The sequence below is a fragment of the Ahaetulla prasina genome, chromosome 2 (genome assembly GCF_028640845.1).
Source record: "Ahaetulla prasina isolate Xishuangbanna chromosome 2, ASM2864084v1, whole genome shotgun sequence".
NCBI lineage: Eukaryota > Metazoa > Chordata > Lepidosauria > Squamata > Colubridae > Ahaetulla > Ahaetulla prasina.
In genome coordinates, this window is record NC_080540.1 from 98,913,553 (window position 1) to 98,935,319 (window position 21,767).

Here is a 21,767-nt window from a genome sequence, read left to right on the forward strand (position 1 = left end):
CATCCCATTCCTCCAAGGCCAGGTTCTCCAAAGTATGTTTTTCATTCATTTTAGTAGAAATAATTTCCTACTACCTGTCTTTGGGACTGATTTAATTAATCAGAGCCACTCCTTTCTTAAGAAGTTCACATTTATACCAACAAATATTTTGATAAGACTGCATTAGTCTTATCAATAAGAAAACTAATTGTTTGCTGCCGTCATTTCTAATGTACACAATTTCCTATTTGTTTTTAGGTTAAGCAAAAGAAAACATCTCTACAGGGTAGAGAATTCAGAGCAAAATGATCTGACCATCAAGAATATAACATCATTTTGATCATAACAATTGAATGGAGGAGTTTGTTGTTAACTGTTTTTCTAAAGATGTATGAAAGTCAATAACACTATTAGAGAGACTTTTCCTAATAATCCTGCGGTTCTCAAAACACTGATGTACCAAATATGTGGAATTGTGTTAAATTGCTGTGTTGGCACAAGTTACTTTTATCAGTAACTATTTCTATTCCTTGGCTTGGGATTTGCATTTTTGTGATGTCTTGAATATTTTCATCTCTTCTTGAGGTGCAGGTATTATTTTATTGTTATATGTCTATTTATACTTTATATAACATTTTAGTTTTGTGTTTCTTGAACTCCAAACATCATTTTTAAGTATCCTAATGTCTGGATTAAGATCTATAATGTTACACTTTAGAAAATAAATGGCAGAATTTTTTATGGATAGGGCTGTATCTTCTAAGGCTCGCTTGAAAAATCTTTCAAAGAAAAAATTGACTGTAATAAAATGTAACTTTAAACTTTAAAAATATATTTTTAAAAGTGACGCACATTTTTTGAAATTAGTTTACGTATTAGAAATAAATTATAACCATATTTTCCTCTGTAAACCAGAAAATAGCTCTGAAAATTCAAAATTTAAAATTAACTATCATTGGCTTCTACCTTATAGGAAATTTGCCTGTCAAAGAAAGAACAATGCGCACAATATGTAGACAGGTTTTCTCCACATTTCACATTCTAGTTATTTATATGATTAATTAATTTACTGGACCCAAATGCAGCTCTTTATTTTCTTCAGTGAGAAATATAAATCAGGTATTATGTTGGAATGTAAGTCAGCCTGCCAGAAGAAATTATTTCATGAAACTGGATTTTTAAAACATTTTAGGTGATACAGTAAGTATTAAAGATGACGGTGTGCATGAGCTTGTCAGCAATCCATTGCTGAGAAAGTCATATGATAAGATAATAATTTAAATCAAGTATTCAGACAATTGCTTCTTTATGTATAGATCACAATTTGTTGCCCATTTAACACTGGAATTCTTTATTTTTTGTCAACAAAATCATATGCCTACATCTATTTCTTGTTTGAAAAGCTTAAAATGGGATTTTATGAAAATGTTAACCTTTGTAATTCAGATCTAGCCTGCATCATGCGAGGAAACTGGCTTTCCTGCTTTTACTGGGCAAGTACCATTCCAAGTAATACATTAATCAGATTTAATTCATTAAAAAGTATGCAACCCACTTAACTTAAATGTCAGAATCATAACTGTAGCAAAACTGCACAATATGCTGTGTTTTTATACCATTAATCTGAACACGGCATGTTTTGTTATAATACTACTAGTCCAGAACAATTTGTTTTATGACCTTAGATGAATCTCCTCCAATGTGATGATCCCAAGAAAATGCTGACTATTTATGAGATTGATGGAGTTTATTATATTCTAATACATCTGATGGACAAGACTATCTTGGACATTGTGATGGTTCTGTGAAGGCTGCTTTAAATTTTACTTAGCAAAAGTTTTAAATATGCCAAAGGAAGTCTTTATAAAAGCAGCTTTTTCTAACCACTCCTTTGAAAACTAAAGATTAATAACTTCACATTCTGTATGGAGCATCTGTATCCACTTTGAAAAACAATGGCAAACGAGCAGAGCAGCATTTACATCAACCCCTGACTTTCAAGTGACAAATTCAGGACCAGTACCTCTTGTTCCTTGTAGGAGAACACTTTGCCTTATGAATCCTGTGCAGTGATGCTAACATTATATTAATGTATGTTATGTTCATTTCTTTTTCAAATTTTTATGATTCTGGTACAAAACATTTCCATAGTCTTTAACATGACACTTCTAATATTCAAGTTATTTGTAAGATTGCCAGGTTTTGAATCACAAGCTATCGCTGTGGATCAAGGGTTTTCTCAGGTTATTACCTATGGCAAACAGTCAGGATTCTGAAACACCATTTAGGGGGGGAAAAGTTCACACTAATGACTTTCTCAACAAAAATCTGTCAGATAAAATTGTTTAATAATGTATTGTAATCTGGCAATATATTATATATAAATATATTATGTATAAATATTTTAAAGAAAATAATGGATTCCTATACAGTTTTACCCTGTTGTAATTGTAACTGTTTCTAAGACAATATTTGTGGTACTTTTTTGGAGAATCTAGTTTTGCTAGAGTTTTTTCGTTGTTTAAGAGTCTCTTGATTTTTAGTTCAACACTGTCCAGTTTAGAAAGCTGCACTTTCTAGAAGATTGTGACTTTGCAATTTTATTTTTAATTTTTGGAGGGAACACTTCTCAAAACTATTACAGTATTATCTGATCTAGTACAAGTTGTAAAGACATTTTAACCTTGTGCTATATCCTTAATTTCTTATAATATAGCTGTTTTCATAACGAGGTCCAATTTAGTAGTTGAAGAAAGTCTGCTGAAGAAAACAATAATTGTATTTCTTTTTGCCTTTCATTGCTCCGTAGCTGAAAATTTATAACTTCCAGGCATGGAATTTTGACATTCTAAGTTCTGCAGTGTTGATCCTATAATTACTGCATCAAAATATTTTTCAATAAAATGTACATTCTTTGCCAATATAGACTTTTCTCAGGGATTTTTCAGATAATGATAGCAAACTTCCGAAGGACCACCATTTGCAATGGAAGAAGGCAGGTCATTGTCACATTTTAGTCCTTCCTTTACTCTATTTTTTTTCTGTAAAACAATTGTGGTGCTAGCCAAAGTTTTAATTATGTCTCCTGGTAGGCAGTATGCACAATTTTGTTTCATTCACTGAAAGACATTCACCAGTCATGCAAGTAGGGAATCAATACTTCAATACAGCTCCATTTTTATTTTTATTTTATTTTTTGCTACTGCCTTGAAAGACATTAAAAAGGAAGGAATCTGGTTCCTATTAGGTTGCAATAAAAGGCTACAAGTTATAAATCAGGCTGAACTAATTCCATTTAATTGTTAACTTTGTAAAGTGCCTTGTAGTCAAGTTTGGTGTTCCTTATTTAAAAAAAAAGACTGAAGTTTCTCAGTTAACCAAAGTGTGAGTTATCTATTCCATATATCTCATCTAACAGCTCTTTTAGATGTGTTTTGGATTGCACTTATACTGTATCTGATAATGTACTGAATATTGCTTGGAATCAGGTTCTCCTGTTGAAAGAACTGGTTTTGTGATTAGAAGGGGGAAGGAAGTGCAATGGTCTTTCCTATTGGAGGATCCTCAGAGCAGATTGAGACAAAGGTGTAAGGTAGAGAGGAACACCTATCTTAAACATTTATGTTCTATGTTGGACTCTTCGCTGTTCATTTGGATTGTGCCAATTTGTATAAAGTTTATGGAATCTGTCATGTATCACCCTGTAACAGTATCTCTTTATTTTCTTCATTGCAAGTAAAACATAAACAAAACCTTCAAAACTTATGCTGAGTTGTTTTCTGTGAAGAGTAAAAAAAAAAAGGAAATTCCGTAAGTATAGTAATATGTATAGTAATATAAAAATACATTTCCTTCAGATTCTGATAACATTGTCCTTATTTAGTACGAATAACTAACAAATCAATATAAAATATGAATATATATTGTAAGATGGAGGTTGGGGAACAAATGAAACTTAGCCTGAGGATGCTGATTTAGTATTAAATAACACAGATATATCAATAAATATGAAAGAATCACTTTAGGACTATTATGAGGGCACTACAATCAATATTGTGTTGTAATTTCAAATTTGGGATAGGGTATCTTACACAAATAATATCAAAATAAAGCAGCCATGATATCCCAAAGCAGTCAAAATAGTTTGAACAATTATCAAAGCTATTACCATAAATATTTTTTGTTCACATCAATACTTTTCAAGATCAAAAGAATGCATGCATGTACATTAGTTAGTTTGATAGTTCTTATCATGTGATAAATGTGGCAATTTATCAAGTGACATTCCAGAATAATAACTTGATTTTGCACCATAAAAAGAACTGTGCATTTTTAAAGATTTACCGATTTATACTTTGCACAAATTTATCAAAACTGCAATTCCTAAATCAAAATTATATACAACTGATTTGGGGACTGGGTCTCTTTAAAACAGCAGACTGATCTGTGTTTCAAATAGAGATGTACAATACATTACTAAATGTGGAAGTATTTCAGGCACAAAGTATTTCTCGAGTTCAAAACAGGTATCAAGATGGAAATTATACCATTTCAAGACTGAAACTTACAGAATAGTTGAAAATCTTCTATTTTGAATTTTGTGCTTCAAAATTTAGACAACTGTATCCCCAATAATAAATTTAAATATACATTCTTGCTTTGAATAAAAAAGGTGAACAAATAATTGGAAATAAATTATTCTCATTTTCTTAATTTCTAAAAATCTTCACAAAGTTAATATTTCAAAAATATCTTCTACTTGGAAAGATAAACTTTGAATTATAGTTTTGGAGACAATTATGACGGCCCCTGGTTATCTCAAAATGATTTTTGAGGTTTGGATCTAGTTAGTTTTAGGTTAAGAGACCACTTTGAAATTTCAACACTGAGGGGTGGAAATGGGTGTTTGCAAACAGATTTTGCCTTTCTACTTATATACCAAGATAATGTATTTTGAACTTGTTTCTCTAACATTTTATTAAATGAATTTTCAAATCAAATCTTTCTCCAAGTTAGCTAGATGTAAGCTGTTAGTTTATAAATACATCTACAGCCTCAGGTCTTCTGAATGATATCTTGCTAAGTGAAGTAGATATATACTAACAAGTTCATCTGTTTCCTATCTAAGCAATCATGCAATAAATAATCATTCTCCATTTAATTGGGAAATACAATAAAGCCTTTTCAAAGACTTTATTTGCAAGCTCTATCATTATTCAGGAGCTGTAGGAGAAATAAAACAAAGCAATGTCAACCATATCTGTATTGTTTCAAGGAAACCCATGGTCATCTCCATAAAGTCATCAAAAGCTGAGCTCAACTTCAGAGGCTTTACATTTTACCCTAAGAGCACTATCTTTCACAGGCAGAAACACACATTTGAGGTTTGTAATAATTGGCTTCTGAATTGGAGAATTTTTTTTTAATTTTAATTATTCAAATGCCATGGCACATTCCCTTCCTGGAGTATGTTCAAAGAAAAAAATGTGTAGAGACTTGTAGAAGCCTCAAGGATTGGTCTCTGTACAGACTTGTATGAAGCCTCAAATATTCGCAAGGTGGACAATTCCAAGATAGCAAGCAAGAGTTAGATTTAATTGAAGTATAGTATTTCATTGCTTAATGCAATAAAATTTTGAGTCCCTCCTGCTATATAATTGGAATATACATCAGGGGTAGGTTCTACTTTTTTTTTTTAATTATTTATTAGATTTCTATACCGCCCTTCTCCCGAAGGACTCAGGGCGGTGTACAGCCAAAGTAAAAGCAAACAATACAATATACAATTAAAACGAAATTTAAAAAACTTATTACACAATTGGCCGAAAACTTTAAAACATTTAAAATTCTAAAAACCCATTAAAATTCATATAAAATTTAGGAATATGGAATATAAATTTAAAAATACAGCAAAATTTAAGCCAGCCCCGCGCGAATGAATAAATACATTTTCAATTCGCGGCGAAAGGTCCGAAGGTCAGGTATTTGGCGTAGACCAGGGGGAAGTTCGTTCCAGAGGGTAGGGGCCCCCACAGAGAAGGATCTTCCCCTGGGGGCCGCCAGCCGACATTGTTTGGCGGATGGCACCCTGAGAAGTCATTCTCTGTGTGAGCGTACGGGTCGGTGGGAGGCATAAGGTAGCAGTAGGCGGTCCTGTAAGTACGCTTTACGGAGTGCTTTAAATGTAGTGACCAAAACCTTAAAGTGCACCCGAAAGACCACAGGCAGCCAGTGCAGACTGCGCAGGAGTGGTGTTACATGGGAGCTACGTGGAGCTCCCTCTATCACCCGCGCAGCTGCATTCTGGACTAACTGAAGCCTCCGGGTGCACTTCAAGGGGAGCCCCATGTAGAGAGCATTGCAATAATCCAAGTGAGAGGTGACAAGAGCATGAGTGACTGTGCACAAGGCATCCCGATCAAAAAAGGGGCGCAACTGGCGAACCAGGCGAACCTGGTGAAAGGCCCTCCTGGAGACGGCCGTCAAATGATCTTCAAATGACAGCCGTTCATCCAGGAGAACACCCAAGTTGCGCACCCTTTCCTTTGGGGCCAATAACTCGCCTCCAACAGTCAGCCGCGGCTGCAGCTGACTGAATCGGGGTGCCGGCATCCACAGCCACTCCGTCTTGGAGGGATTGAGCTTGAGCCTGTTCCTCCCCATCCAGACCCGTACGGCTTCCAAACATCGGGACAGCACTTCAACAGCTTTGTTGGGGTGGCCCGGGGTGGAAAAGTACAGCTGAGTGTCATCAGCGTACAGCTGGTATCTCATCCCAAAGCTACTGATGATCTCACCCAGCAGCTTCATGTAGATGTTGAACAGGAGGGGCGAGAGTATCGACCCCTGCGGCACCCCACAAGTGAGGCGCCTCGCAGTCGACCTCTGTCCCCCTGTCAACACCGTCTGCGACCGGTCAGAGAGATAGGAGGAGAACCACCGATAAACGGTGCCTCCCACTCCCAATCCCCCCAACCGGCGCAGCAAGATACCATGGTCGATGGTATCAAAAGCCGCTGAGAGATCTAACAGGACCAGGGCAGAGGAATAACCCCTGTCTCTGGCCCTCCAGAGATCATCCACCAACGCGACCAAAGCTGTCTCCGTGCTGTCTCCGGGTCGGAAGCCGGACTGGAACGGGTCTAGATAGACAGCTTCATCCAGGTATTGGGGTAGCTGCCGTGCCACAGCACACTCTACAACCTTCGCAACGAAGCGAAGGTTGGAGACCGGACGATAAACTTAACTTTACTACCGGTTCACAATGGGAGTGTGCATGTGCAGATCATCCATGATGACATCGGGGCGGGTGGGCTGAGCCTCCTGCCAGTTTTACTATAGGTTCTATAGACCTGGACCGAACCGGAAGCAACCCACCACTGATATACACACACACATAATATATAACTATTAGATGTAAAGGTGACAACAATACAATTGGCTAGATGAGCAGAACGGTCTAATGTTACATAATAAATATGGTTGCATATATATATTTTGAATGCATATTTATATATTGGCAGGGAGCTAAATCTAAATATTACTGTCAAGTCTTGGGCCAGTCATTCTCTCTCAACCCAACCCACCTCATAGGGTTGTTGTGGGGAAAACAGAAGAAGCTGTGTTGGATATGTTAAGTGCCTTGAGTTATTTGTAAAAATAAAGGATATAAATAAATAAAAAGAAAGAACTATTCAACCAATGTATGATTCTCTTTTCTGATTTATTTTTAATTAAAATATATTTAAAGGCTTGAGTTTTAATATGGGAGTACCATGTTTCCCCAAAATTATGACCTACCTCAAAAGTAAGTCCTAGCTTGATTTTTACACATGTGCTTAACATAAGCCCTACCCCCCAAAATAAGCTCTAATTAAGGCCCCACCCACTCGAGTGCAGGGGGTGGGGTGAGGTGCATGGATAAAAATGAAGCTGGGGGTTGGAGCTGCCCTACTTATCAGGCCTCACACATCCCGAAACCTGCCTTGCTGGCCTACTTCTTCTGCAGCCGCTTGCGCACATCACCCCCAGGCTCCGTTTTGCCATCAGAGGCCTTCAAGAAAGTGAACTCCCCCCAGGACTCCGTCAACTTCCGGACCTCCGAACCTTCCGTCGTGAGCTCAAGACACATTTATTCATCTGTGCAGGACTGGCCTAGATTTTAAATTTATAGGGGTTTTAAATTGGTTTTAATATTTATATTTATATTTTAAAATTTGGCATTAGAATAAGTTTTTTAATGGTCATCTTAATTTGTATATAGATGTTTTATTTGCCTGTGAACCGCCCTGAGTCCTTCGGGAGATAGGGCGGTATACAAATATGAATAATAAATAAATAAAATAAATAAATATGATAGTGAAAGGGAGGCCAGGGTGACATGCACAAGTGACGACAAGTGGGCTGGAAGTGGGCTCCTGCTAGGTGGGGCTGTTGGTGCCACCGCCACTCCAAGGTGAGTCAGTGGAAGACCCTCCCCCAAAAATAAGAAGTGGTGCCTTTTTTGGTGACAAAAAAAAAAGACGAGGTCTTATTTTTGGGGAAACACGGGTAGTAAGAGTTCTTTTTGCCTTTTACAAAACCTTTCTTATTCTCCCAGCCACTGTTTGATTTACAGTTAAGCACAAGTATGTAATTATTTTTTGTCTACATCATTACCTGCCTCATATTTCATGTGTCATACTCAGTCACAATATAACTTGGTTTTGGTTAAGCCACTGTGCTTTGCAAAACATGATTTAAAACTGTGTATATTATTTGAATTCAGTTTTGAGCAGATCACATATTTCACTTGTTATGTCGATTATATTTTGAGGTAGAAACTAAGGTTTTTCTCCTATTAAATTTCTGCTTGGTAAAACTCAAGTTTGAAGGAAAATGAGCATCCAGTATAGGAAAAGTCTCCTTCAGAAGGATTCACAGATTTTTTGCTGCTTTTGCTAAGAGTGATAAAAGCAGAAATGCTGTTCTTTGGGTGTACATACATGTGAAGCTATAGAAAAAGGCTTGGAAAAGGGTCAGGGCTTGGGTGAGGAAGCTGCCATGCTGTTCATATCATCCTCATTACCTTTGTTCTACTAAAAATACCCCCAGTCTACCTCAAGTTTGATTCCTCATAAATTCATGACTGTCTACATAGGCTTTTCTGGCATAGCATCAAAGGGATTTGCCTTCGTCTTTAGGTTCTTTTGACATCCCATTCATGGATAACCAGGCCTACCTAGTTTAACTTCTGAATTCAGGCCATGTCAGAAAACAGCTCCAAGCTAAAAGCAATCGCACACAGTTACCTAGAACGTTGTTCTCACCTGGATTCCTGATTATTATGTATCACACACACCCATATTATGTATACTTAACCTTTAATCAAGTTAACAGAAACAAATTTAAAAGCTTTTGCTACTCCAAGATTTGACAGTTGGTTTTATGGAAGCTCATTACTGATATTTATTCAGTTACTACTTGTATTTACAATTAATTCACCTTGTTTTAAAAATATACCTTATTATTTGCCTATTATGTAGTAAAATCTGCAATTAGCTTTACTTATATGATTGGATTTTATGTTCTGCCACTAGATTTATATAATCCACCAAGAGTCCTGAGGGATTTGAGAATACAGATGGTCCTCAATTTACAACAGTTCATTTAGTGACCATTCAAAATTATAACGGCACTGAAAAAAATGACTTTTTCACCCTTACCATTGCAACATTCCCATAGTCACATGATCAAAATTCAAAAATTTGTCAACTGATTCATATTCATGATGGTTGTAGTGTCCCGGGGTCATGTGATCCCATTTTGCAACTTTTTGACAAGCGAAGATTCACTTAACAAACATGTTACTAACTTAACAACTGCAGTGATTCATATAACAATTGTGGCAAGAAAGATTGTAAAATGGAGCAAAAATGTCTCAGCAACATATATTTTAGGTAGTCCTGTATAGAAACATTTATAATACACAGTACAAAGAAATAATCTTCCTGGCTCATTTTAGGTTATGAAATTTTAAGAACTAATCTATGCCTATTCAAAATATTTTTTTGATAATGAGGATACTAGGCTTACTTTACACTTTTACTTAGTTGTTTGAGGAAAAAAAGTTTAACCTGATCTTTTTTTAACTAGCTTGTATCAAAATGCTTAACTATACTAACTTCAGTGCTTTGGAATTTGAAGTAGGGTAACTCACCTGGAACGTTTTACCCAGCGCTTTCACTGCATTGTGGAGAAAGGTCACATAAATTGTGGTATGACTCATTTCAATAGTAATCATCATCACAGACTTCATTGCCCTAAAGAAATTTTGTATAGCAGCTGGTAAATCTGAGTAACAAAAATGCATTAAGAATTGTGAATATAAACAATTTTGTAAGTATTTACGGCACCCCAATCTAAACTTTTGGAAATCTGATAGTAATTTGTGAACCAATATCAACCTTTGGGTAACATGTTTTGTTTGTGTTTAAATGTATATTTTTAAAAATAATCCTACAGTAAATAAACCTCCAAACAGTCATTTAAAAGGTACTTTAAAAGCTGCGAAATGACTGGATTGGATAGTACCAAGTGCTTTTAGAACAGTCCATGTTTATACCAATGTGCAGTATTGGAATATGGTAATAGACACGGAGGGAATATCATTGTCTATTCCAAAATATTTGATAGGGGGGAATAATTAGGTTGGGAAAGGCTGACATAAGGTTGAATTCCATGTGATAACTGATCATTTAATTTAACTATGATTTGGTGAATATAATACAGTGGTCATAGTGCAAAGCCATAATGTATCAATTTATATTTTATGAGATGCCAGAAACAATAAACAAAACAAACATCATGGCTTTCTGCGAAATCTACAGAAATTGGTGTGAGCATTTCATTAGCCTAAATAAAATAAATAAAATGTAATAGTTTGTGGGATTGGGCAAGTAAGGAAATTGGGTAACTAACTTCTGTACTGTTCTTAGAAATTCAGGGCTAAACAGTACAGAGGCAGAGGAACAGATGAGCCACTAGATCTATTAGATATTCTCCTAGTTTTGTACATGTTATACAAATATGGTTGCCTAGGCCCTAAATATTTTATTTATTTATTTATTTTGTCACAACAATATATGTAGGTATCATACAAAAAGATTATATAGTAAATAAATTTATATATATAAATAAACAATGTGGTGTGTTTTTTTAAAGTAATGCATTTCAAACCACACTGCCTGTCACTCTCCCTTGCGCTGCTTGGATCTGCATCCGTTTTACACAATCAGCCTGTCAAGAGTAAAGGCGGACATGCTAAAAAAAAAGCCGTTTAAAAGGTTTGCTTTCCATCTCAAGAGAGAAACCTGAACCGAACAGCTCCCCTATTTACCCACCGGTACAGCAATGTACATTGTTGTTGTTTTACATTTAAAGCAAAATTCTCCGCGCTCGCTCTCTCGGGTCGGAGTTTAATAATAAACTCAAAGTCCTTCAGCCGAAGAGAGAGGCGGGCGGCGATTCCCTTTCTTCCGCGCGGGAACTTGCAGAAAGAGGCGGCCCGGGTTTCGGCGGTGGCCCGAGCGCGGCGCTCCAGCCCTTTGTGTACAAACCACACCTACTACCAGCCTCCTGAACCGGCCCCTGCTTCTTCCCATTTACTGCTTGCGGCCGGCTGGCTTTTCTTTTGCCCGGCTAGCAGGAGCCGCTGTATTTGCTAACTAGAGCGGCGTCTCGGGCCGCGGCCGTTCCTTGGCAGCCGTTCTGCATTCGCCCTGCCTGCCTGTCGCCAGTTATGTTCAACTACGACGAGGCCACCGCCTTTCTGGGCGAATGGGGCCCCTTCCAGCGCCTCATCTTCTTCCTGCTCAGCGCCAGCATCATCCCTAACGGCTACACGGGGCTGTCGGCTGTCTTCTTGGCCGCCACCCCAGAACACTGGTGCCGGGTGCCCGCCAACGCCAACTTGAGCGCGGCGTGGTTCAACGCCAGCATCCCCCTGGAGAAGCGCGGCGGGCGGCAGGTGCGGAGCCAGTGCAGCCGCTACAGTCTCGAGGCCCTGCTCAACTTCTCGGCCGGCAACCTGGAGCCCGGCCGCGACGTCAATCTCAGCCAGGTGGGGCAGGAGGAGTGCCTGGACGGCTGGGAGTTCAGTCGAGAGTACTACGACAACACCATTGTCACCGAGGTAGGCAGGTGCGTGCTGACTTTGGGGCTGCGGGGGGCAGGGAGGGGGAGAGGTAGAGGAAGGGGGGCCGGCAGCGTGACGGCCTCCCAAGAGATCAAGATCAACCGGGCGATGTTGGGAGATGTTCGATTAGGAGGAGAGAAACTTGGATTCAGTCCCCGCGCAGCCTGAAATTTGTAGGGTGACTTGGAGGCTGCTTCGCAGGGCAGACGTGGGTGTGTTAGGGCGGTTGGGGAGTCGGAAAAGTTACCGCCTCCTCGAGCTTCTTAAAAACGAAATGGAATAAAAATCGGACCGTAGATGGGTATGACTTCTCCTTCTCCATTCAGCTTTTTTGCACCCTCTGCGTCTGATCTTGACAGCATTGCAAATCTGACTATGGTAGTTTTGTGCAACTTCCTATTATCCTCAGGCTGAGGTAGGCTGATTTAATTTAGTTTTCCCCACCCCCACCCCCACCCCCTTGTCTTGCACAAACTTCTAGAATGCAGTAAAGGATTCTCAAATATCTAAAATTTTCCAATAATATTCATGAATTCAGAACATTCCACTTTCCCTTGGAATTCATCATTACTTTTCTCGAATAGCATTTTTAACAAATTAGGTTATTTCCATTCTACAGTATTAATGCACCCATTGCCTCTCAGTTGTTGTTGCCTGTTATTTTTCCTCCTCTATACATAAGGTATAAATCTCATACTATTTCAGGCATGGAATAGAAGCTGGGAAGGTCAAGATTACACAAACATATACCTTTCTCCCTTGATGGGTGTTTGGAGATGAAGGCTACTAGATAAATACTAGATTTCAGTGAGTGCATTAAGTAACATTCCAATTATTAGTAGAGTAACTAATTACTCATAGATATTTGTTTAAAAAATAGTAATTCTGTGACAATGAAAATATAATTCTGTGTGCGTGTGTGGTATGTGAGTATGTATATACATCTTCCTGAATAGATTTTCTCTGGTTTTATACATTTATCGTGTTTTTATACTGTACTGTACCAGTAAGTTCCCTAGGTGGCCTTCAAAGTGCATCTAGTCACCCAAGATCTAAAATATAATATCTGAACAGAAGATCAGCAATAATAAGGTAAAGGTAAAGGTTCCCCTCGCACATATGTGCTAGTCGTTGCCGACTTTAGGGGGCGGTGCTCATCTCCATTTCAAAGCTGAAGAGCCAGCACTGTCCGAAGACGTCTCCGTGGTCATGTGGCTGGCATGACTCAATGCCAGAGGCGCATGAAACTCTGTTACCTTCCCACCAAAGGTGGTCCCTATTTTTTCTACTTGCATTTTTATGTGCTTTCAAAACTGCTAGGTTGGCAGAAGCTGGGACAAGTAACGGGAGCTCACCCCGTTACACGGCAGCACTAGGGATTCGAACTGCTGAGCTGCTGACCTTTCGATCGACAAGCTCAATGTCCTAGTCCCTGAGCCACCGTGTCCCCAATAATAGAATAATAATAATAATAGAATAATAATAATAATAATAATAATAATAATAATAATAATAATAATAATAATAATAATGACTTAAAAAGCAGTAAATCTTATTTTTTAAAAGTTTAAATCATTTTTTAAAAAGTTGCTGTTGAACAGACCAGAATTGAAAAGAATGTCAGCATTGAAAAAGACCACTTATTAGGCATATCATATGCCTAATCCATATCATTCTATAAGAGGTGGATAAACTTCTTTAAATATGATCCTAAGATCCAGATAAATATATTGAGTTATGGGGGAAGATCATCCTATTCCAATCATAAATTTTATTCATTGAGTAGTAAAATAATCTGCTTTAGGCAAATGTGTGGACCAGAAGGACTCACATTCCTGTTGGAATCTAGCTATGGAAGTTAGGTTGTAGAATTTGCCTCACAATTCAGAATAACCTGTTTTGTTTGATTTGTTTATAAGATTATTTTAGCCCTAGCTGTTCATTGGTTTGATGTTGTACCTGTTTTTATGGATTTTCCAGTTTTGTATACTGCCCAGTCCATTGGAGTTGGGCAGCTAATAAATTCAAATAAATAAAAAACATCACAATCATCTCCTCCAAGCAGAATCAGCCTGTCCTGTCTATGCAGTACTTATGGAGATGCTCATGATTCCTTTACATCAGAAGTAAGAGGGACCAGAGCCTAGAATATCTTCTCAATGGTAGCCCCAAATTCTGAAATCAGCTTTTTGTAAACATATTTTTGATAAATTCCAATTCAAAAACTAAAGCCCCTCCCCCAGTATTTAACTGTTACATTCAACATCTGGCCCACATTTTTGAAGCCTTCTTTTCTGTTTAGAATTTCATAATGTTCAATAATGTTCAAACAAGCCTTGATGCATAAATTTCTCCAGGAAGTTGCACAGATTGAATATGTCATAGAATTGCCATAACTCATCCCTGAATGTAGGTTTAAATCTGAGACTTAAATATTGCACCTTCCTTTATCAAAACAATCCTTTTAGACTGTAATCCCATTTATGGTTATCAAATAGTAAGCTCAACTTTTAGTTTATATGAGCTCCTAAATTGCAGCCAGCCAGCCAGTTTGGTATAGTGATTAAGATGCTGACCTAGAAACTAGAAGACTATAGGAATTCTAATATTGCCTAAAGCATAACATAACATCAGAGTTGGAAGGGACCTTGGAGGCCTTCTAGTCCAACCCCCTGCCCAGGCAGGAAACCCTACACCATCTCAGTCAGATGGTTATCCAACATTTTCTTAAAAATTTCCAGTGTTGGAGCATTCACAACTTCTGAAGGCAAGTCGTTCCACTTATTAATTGTTCTAACTGTCAGGAAATTTCTCCTTAGTTCTAAGTTGCTTCTTTCTTTGATCAGTTTCCACCCATTGCTTCTTGTTCTATCCTCAGGTGCTTTGGAGAACAGCCAGACTCCCTCTTCTTTGTGGCAGCCCCTGAGATATTGGAACACAGCTATCATGTCTCCCCTAGTCCTTCTTTTTGTTAAACTAGACATACCCAGTTCCTGCAACCGTTCTTCATATGTTTTATCCTCCAGTCCCCTAATCATCTTTGTTGCTCTTCTCTGCACTCTTTCTAGAGTCTCAACATCTTTTTTACATCGTGGCGACCAAAACTGGATGCAATATTCCAAGTGTGGCCTTACCAAGGCATTATAAAGTGGTACTAACACTTCACGTGATCTTGATTCTATCCCTCTGTTTATGCAGCCCAGAACTGTGTTGGCTTTTTTAACAGCTGCTGCACACTGCTGGCTCATATCTAAATGGTTATCCACTAGGACTCCAAGATCCCTCTCACAGGTACTACTATTGAGCAAGGTACCACATATACGGTACTGGTGCATTTTGCTTTTTTTGCCTAAATGTAGAACCCTCCTTTTTTCACTGTTGAATTTCAATTTGTTACATAGCCCAATGTTCAAGTCTGTCAAGATCTTTCTGTAACTTGAGCCTATCTTCTGGAGTGTTGGCTATTCCTGCCAGCTTGGTGTCATCTGCAAATTTGATGAGTTCCCCATCTATCCCCTCGTCCAAGTCATTGATGAAGATGTTGAAGAGTACTGGGCCTAAAACAGAGCCTTGGGATACTCCACTGCATACTTCCCTCCATGTGGATGTAGTTCCGTTGAGGACTACACGTTGAGTGCGGTTGGTCAGCCAGTTACGAATCCATCTGGTGGTGGTGCTGTCTAACCCACATTTTTCTACTTTATCTAGTAGTAGGTTATGGTCTACTTTACCAAATGCTTTACTGAAGTCCAAGTAAATTATATCGACAGCATTCCTCTGGTCTACTAATTTTGTCATTTTGTCAAAGAATGCGATAAGATTAGTCTGGCATGCAGTGATGGTTAACCTTTTTGCCATTGTGTGCCAAATGCGGGGGGAGCACGGGGGGGTCACGTGTGCGCATGCCAACACCCGTAATTCAATGCCCCCCACCCCCTGCGCATGCGCACACGACCCCACGCATGACCCCAGCTTTTGGTATGCGATGGCACGGTGTTCCTGGGGAGGCCTGTTTTCTGCCCTCCCCAGGCTCCAGAGGCTTTCTTGGAGCCTGGGGAGGGCGAAAATGGCCTTCCCCACCCCCCAGAGGCCCCCTAGAGGCCAGAAATGGCCCGTTTCCCAACTTCTGGTGGGCCCAGAAGGCCCAAAAATCAACTGGCTGGAGCACACATGCATGCTGGAGCTGAGCTAGGGCAACACGTGCCCACAGATATGGTTCCACGTGCCATCTGTGGCACACGTGCCATAGGTTCGCCATCAAGGGCCTAAAGCATGAAAGACAGGTGTGTGGTTTTGGTGCAGCCACTCTCAGCCCAACCCACTTCACAGAGTTCTTATGGGGAGAATAGGATAGAGTTTTAGGTATGTTCACTGCCTTAAGTTAGTTATAAAGTGAGACGGATGGCATAAAAATCTACTAAATATTATGTATTAGGGCAGTCAGAAGCTTTGCTGTGCATGGGAGCTGAATGTAATGCCTGTTTGCTACTCTTTAAAGAGCTGCATCTTTTGCCAGAATCATGTGGCAGCTGCAAAGAGAAAGAATTCAGCTCTTTCAAGAATTACAAACAAGTGCTATGTTTGTACACTATTTTTTCTGAATTAGTTCCAAAATGTTCCACAGTTTTGTTAGGTGTTCCATTAGACGTAGAAGATGTGTCACCCTATTTATTTTTATAGATCAGATGCTGGGTCACTCAGCTTTATTGAATACGAGACAACCCATGACCAGCTGGGTCATTATTTCAGGGACACTTCCTTACTTAAACAGAGAAGTAGAATAACCATGGGCAGGCAAAAAAGCAATAGGAACAGAGGAACTTCTGACTTACTGCCAGCTTCCTCTTTGACTTTCCTTGTAGGAAGCTGATGGGGAGTGTTATAAATGAAGATCACATGACTACAGCACTGTAGCAGGGACAACTTTGCCAAATTTCAATCCAATAGGAGTCATGGATCCCAAACTTTGGACACATTGATTAAAAATTGCTTCCCTATGGCACACCATTTCACTAAATTGAAGGTTTGCAAACAATCAAATGGATAAAAAAGTTTTAGTAATATATATATGAGATATGAATGACTCACAATTTCAATGGTTAGTAGGTGAGATTTGATAATTAAGCATATGTGTGTGTGGATGGATGGGTGGATGGATGGATGGCACCATGCTTCTTCCTGCCAAACAATATTTTTGCTTTTAATTAATAAAACTATTTTGTTCAATTTTTTAAAATCTCTGTGTGGTCCTGACTTCATACAAAAAGAGAAGCAATGGTAAAATATAATAAAACAATAATGAACACTACTAATTAATCATCAATGGTTTAGATTAAAAGAGTGAAAAATGATATGTTCAGAGATAAAGAATGTCCTCACCAGTCACAAGTTTGGCAGAAGCTTATTTGCCCCTTGTCTGACTCTCTAAAAACCTGTTATAATTGGTGTTTCATTGGCAAAGTTTTATTGACTCTAACCGCTTTTGAAATGTAAGCTGTTATGTTCCTGAAGAAGTTGTGTAAGTTGTACATATAACCTTTCACACACTTTTTCAATTCTAGTTTTACGTTTGTTTAACTCTTAATCTGTTGATTCATTCTTGCCAATTTGTTTCCAGCTGAGCTGCATGTTTTAGCTTCCTTTGTCATTTTATTAGAGGCTGATCTCTCCTTGAGAATGAGCCTTCCATGACATCTAGGGGGAAAGTGCTTAAATTTGGTGTAAATTGCATTCCGTCTCTTAAATCCCCATGCTTTATTTTCTAACACTTATTTGGAAATGCCTCCTTTTGGGGGATGAGTTATGTGACAGAGTATCAGGCTCACGCACTCTTCTGAGCCACTGTTCACTTAACCATAGTGCTTTGACTAAACCACAATACCTGACTTCACAATATATACAGTTATCCTGACCACATCACATTATGCCTTGCTTTCTTATATAAACCTAGAATTTTGAATTGTAAACTGGTTTATGGTTTAGCGTTTTCTGTGAAGCTAGCCAATTGTGGTTTATTCAGTAATCATTAACCAAAACATAACTTGGATGAATCTACAAATCAGTTCAGTGTTCCAAACCTGCTCATATTCCTCAGCCTTCAATTTCTAAAGACTAAAACTTTTCAACTGCAGTTCTGTAACAAACCCCACCTGTATCTCTTTTAAAACTTATGTTTCAAAAGTACTGAACGTTATAGAAATAAATGTGATTTTTATGAGAAAAGCAGTTGCAATCCCTTCTCATTACATATTCAGTAAGAGTTTCTTAGGTACCAAATTAAAACAAGTTACATTTCTAATATTAATTTTGCATTTAAGTGTAAGGTCACCAATATCCTAGTCATTTCAGCTGTATCTCCAATGTATTATGAAATGAATAGTCCCATCCATGAATAAGAAACATTGTTTAACTTCTAATAATCTCCACTACAGTTGCTGTTATTGATTACTGCCTCACAAGCATCTATCCAATCACGGTAAATATCCATTGGTTCTGAAGGATGAGTGATAGGAATCTTAAATTCTTCTTGACATACAGTATATAAGATATCACCCCAGTTTTCCAAGCTCTTTCCATCTTAACGTCACAGGATTTAGAGAAAGGATATGTAAATTGGATCTAAGGGGTTCCAGTCATCTTCCAGTCATCTTGTGTTTAGACTTCCACTTAGATTCCCTACAACCCATTCCCTACAACCCATCTTTGCCTGGTCAGAGAACTCTAAAACCTGTTATAATTGGTGTTTCATTGGCAAAGTTTTATTGACTCTAACCGCTTTTGAAATGTAAGCTGTTATGTTCCTGAAGAAGTTGTGTAAGTTGTACATATAACCTTTCACACACTTTTTCAATTCTAGTTTTACGTTTGTTTAACTCTTAATCTGTTGATTCATTCTTGCCAATTTGTTTCCAGCTGAGCTGCATGTTTTAGCTTCCTTTGTCATTTTATTAGAGGCTGATCTCTCCTTGAGAATGAGCCTTCCATGACATCTAGGGGGAAAGTGCTTAAATTTGGTGTAAATTGCATTCCGTCTCTTAAATCCCCATGCTTTATTTTCTAACACTTATTTGGAAATGCCTCCTTTTGGGGGATGAGTTATGTGACAGAGTATCAGGCTCACGCACTCTTCTGAGCCACTGTTCACTTAACCATAGTGCTTTGACTAAACCACAATACCTGACTTCACAATATATACAGTTATCCTGACCACATCACATTATGCCTTGCTTTCTTATATAAACCTAGAATTTTGAATTGTAAACTGGTTTATGGTTTAGCGTTTTCTGTGAAGCTAGCCAATTGTGGTTTATTCAGTAATCATTAACCAAAACATAACTTGGATGAATCTACAAATCAGTTCAGTGTTCCAAACCTGCTCATATTCCTCAGCCTTCAATTTCTAAAGACTAAAACTTTTCAACTGCAGTTCTGTAACAAACCCCACCTGTATCTCTTTTAAAACTTATGTTTCAAAAGTACTGAACGTTATAGAAATAAATGTGATTTTTATGAGAAAAGCAGTTGCAATCCTTCTCATTACATATTCAGTAAGAGTTTCTTAGGTACCAAATTAAAACAAGTTACATTTCTAATATTAATTTTGCATTTAAGTGTAAGGTCACCAATATCCTAGTCATTTCAGCTGTATCTCCAATGTATTATGAAATGAATAGTCCCATCCATGAATAAGAAACATTGTTTAACTTCTAATAATCTCCACTACAGTTGCTGTTATTGATTACTGCCTCACAAGCATCTATCCAATCACGGTAAATATCCATTGGTTCTGAAGGATGAGTGATAGGAATCTGAAATTCTTCTTGACATACAGTATATAAGATATCACCCCAGTTTTCCAAGCTCTTTCCATCTTAAAGTCACAGGATTTAGAGAAAGGATATGTAAATTGGATCTAAGGGGTTCCAGTCATCTTCCAGTCATCTTGTGTTTAGACTTCCACTTAGATTCCCTACAACCCATTCCCTACAACCCATCTTTGCCTGGTCAGAGAACTCTCCTAAACCTTATTTCCAAAGGAAATCAGCAGATATTCTTATCTTACCTCTTATCTAAAAACAAATTTGTAAAGCTCTGAAAAATTCTCATAATTCAGTCCTGATCAAGAAAAATACATTAAGAGTTGGCAGAAACAACAAATATAATGTCCCAAAGGTGATTGCTTTTCAGTTTCTCTTTGCCTTTTGTCTGGAATTTCTTTATATGTTTATCCCATCTCTTTTGTAAAACAAAGATAAGAAAGTTATCCAAACCATTCTTCTGATTTATTGTTCACATTTCCCTTTTAATTATGAAGATCTTAGTTGGTTTCATTTTAAATCTAGTTCCTTCCCTGTAATGTCCAAGTATCAAAGTCCCATTTTATCGCCTTTCTGTTTAATTGTTTAATCCACAATCTTTTCCCAGAAAATATTCTCCTAATTAATTTCAAAATCTTATTTCAAATCCATCTGATTCCTTAATTTATATAAAGTAATTTATAACTTTTCAGATCAACATTCTAATCCACTTTTGCTGTTTATTCCAAAATATTTTTTAAAAGTCCTTGCATAAAACTTTCTTTCATCAAGGATTGAAGGAGATTCACCCCACATGATAAGACTTGTCTTTCCAAAAGTTCTTTATACTGTTCTGTTCTGTTCTGTTCTATTCTAATTCTAATTCTAATTCTATTCTATTCTATTCTATTCTATTCTATTCTATTCATTATTATTATATACACATATACACAGTAAACAAGCTATTTCCAGAAGTGATTAAGAACAGAAATATGTGAACCCAGTGGCTCAGCTCCCAGCACTCTAAAATCCACAACTGTCTTCTTGTCTTCTCCCACAGAACCACTGTATGGAGCACTTGTAGGCAATCCAATCCTCCCCTTCATTATTATACATTTCCTTCATTATCTGGCATTCTTCTGAAGTGATCTGAAGTCTGTTTAGGATTTAGATTTAGGATTTAGAAATGTAACGTAAACACAATCTCAAGGTTGAAAAAGCCTTCAATCTATGGAATTACCATCTTTCAAAGAAATCCATGTAAGCATGGTTTGGGGATTAAGAGACTTTCTAAGTAATTCATGGGCTAGATTCACTCATAGAATAATATGTAAACTTCTCAGTGGAATGAAGCTGTTAATATTTTCCTAGCAGAGACCTACTTCATACTTTCCATTAATGAACAACTAATAATATACCTTGTGTTAGTTACCTTCATATAGCCTATATTTTTTTAGCTTCTATTTTTTCTAGTATTGCAAAACCTACGGCTTATTCAAGAAAATAAATGCTATATATTTAGTTAAGAATCCTGATGATTCCACCTGGATTTTATTACCTCATTTTTTCTGTTAATCAATCAATATTAATCCAGAAGCCTTAAAGCAATATTCTACACATTTTCAAAATGACTTTCGCAGATTATTGGCATTATTGATAGTCTTTATAAATATTAACAAACACAAAGATACATATTTTTTAAATAACATTATTGCTTGGAGATTACACACATGCCTTGTAAATTGAAATTCTAAATTCCAATTCCTGTGAGATGCCAAGCAAGGACTTAAAAAAAGGCAGCTATCAGCAAGTGTGTT

General features: G+C 37.6%; 2 protein-coding genes, 1 long non-coding RNA gene and 1 pseudogene across 5 annotated transcripts in view; 2 read left to right on the plus strand and 2 right to left on the minus strand.

Moving 5' to 3' along the window:
• Positions 1-3,744, plus strand: part of SLC22A4 (solute carrier family 22 member 4) — a 66,942-nt gene extending 63,198 nt beyond the window's left edge. For both annotated transcript variants that reach the window (XM_058166054.1, XM_058166055.1), the window contains one exon: positions 238-3,744. In XM_058166054.1, the coding sequence (XP_058022037.1) occupies positions 238-319 (82 nt within the window). In that variant the 3' untranslated portion in view covers positions 320-3,744. The remainder of the gene's footprint in view (positions 1-237) is intronic.
• Positions 3,621-11,499, minus strand: LOC131189731 (uncharacterized). Its single transcript, XR_009153114.1, has 3 exons — positions 11,361-11,499; positions 10,178-10,280; positions 3,621-3,758 (listed from the first exon to the last, which is right to left on the minus strand). It is a non-coding gene; the product is annotated as an uncharacterized LOC131189731 (long non-coding RNA).
• A 66-nt stretch (positions 11,500-11,565) lies between these two features.
• The window catches only part of LOC131189726 (organic cation/carnitine transporter 2-like), a 33,235-nt gene continuing 23,033 nt past the window's right edge, over positions 11,566-21,767 (plus strand). The window contains exon 1 of one of the 2 annotated variants that reach the window (XR_009153112.1): positions 11,566-12,151. Coding sequence is in view for 1 of the 2 variants with exons in the window: in XM_058166053.1 (XP_058022036.1) it covers positions 11,759-12,151 (393 nt within the window). In the remaining variant the exon portion in view is untranslated. The remainder of the gene's footprint in view (positions 12,152-21,767) is intronic. The other variant, XM_058166053.1, reaches the window with a different exon arrangement.
• Positions 18,567-18,840, minus strand: LOC131193587 (transcription elongation factor 1 homolog; annotated as a pseudogene).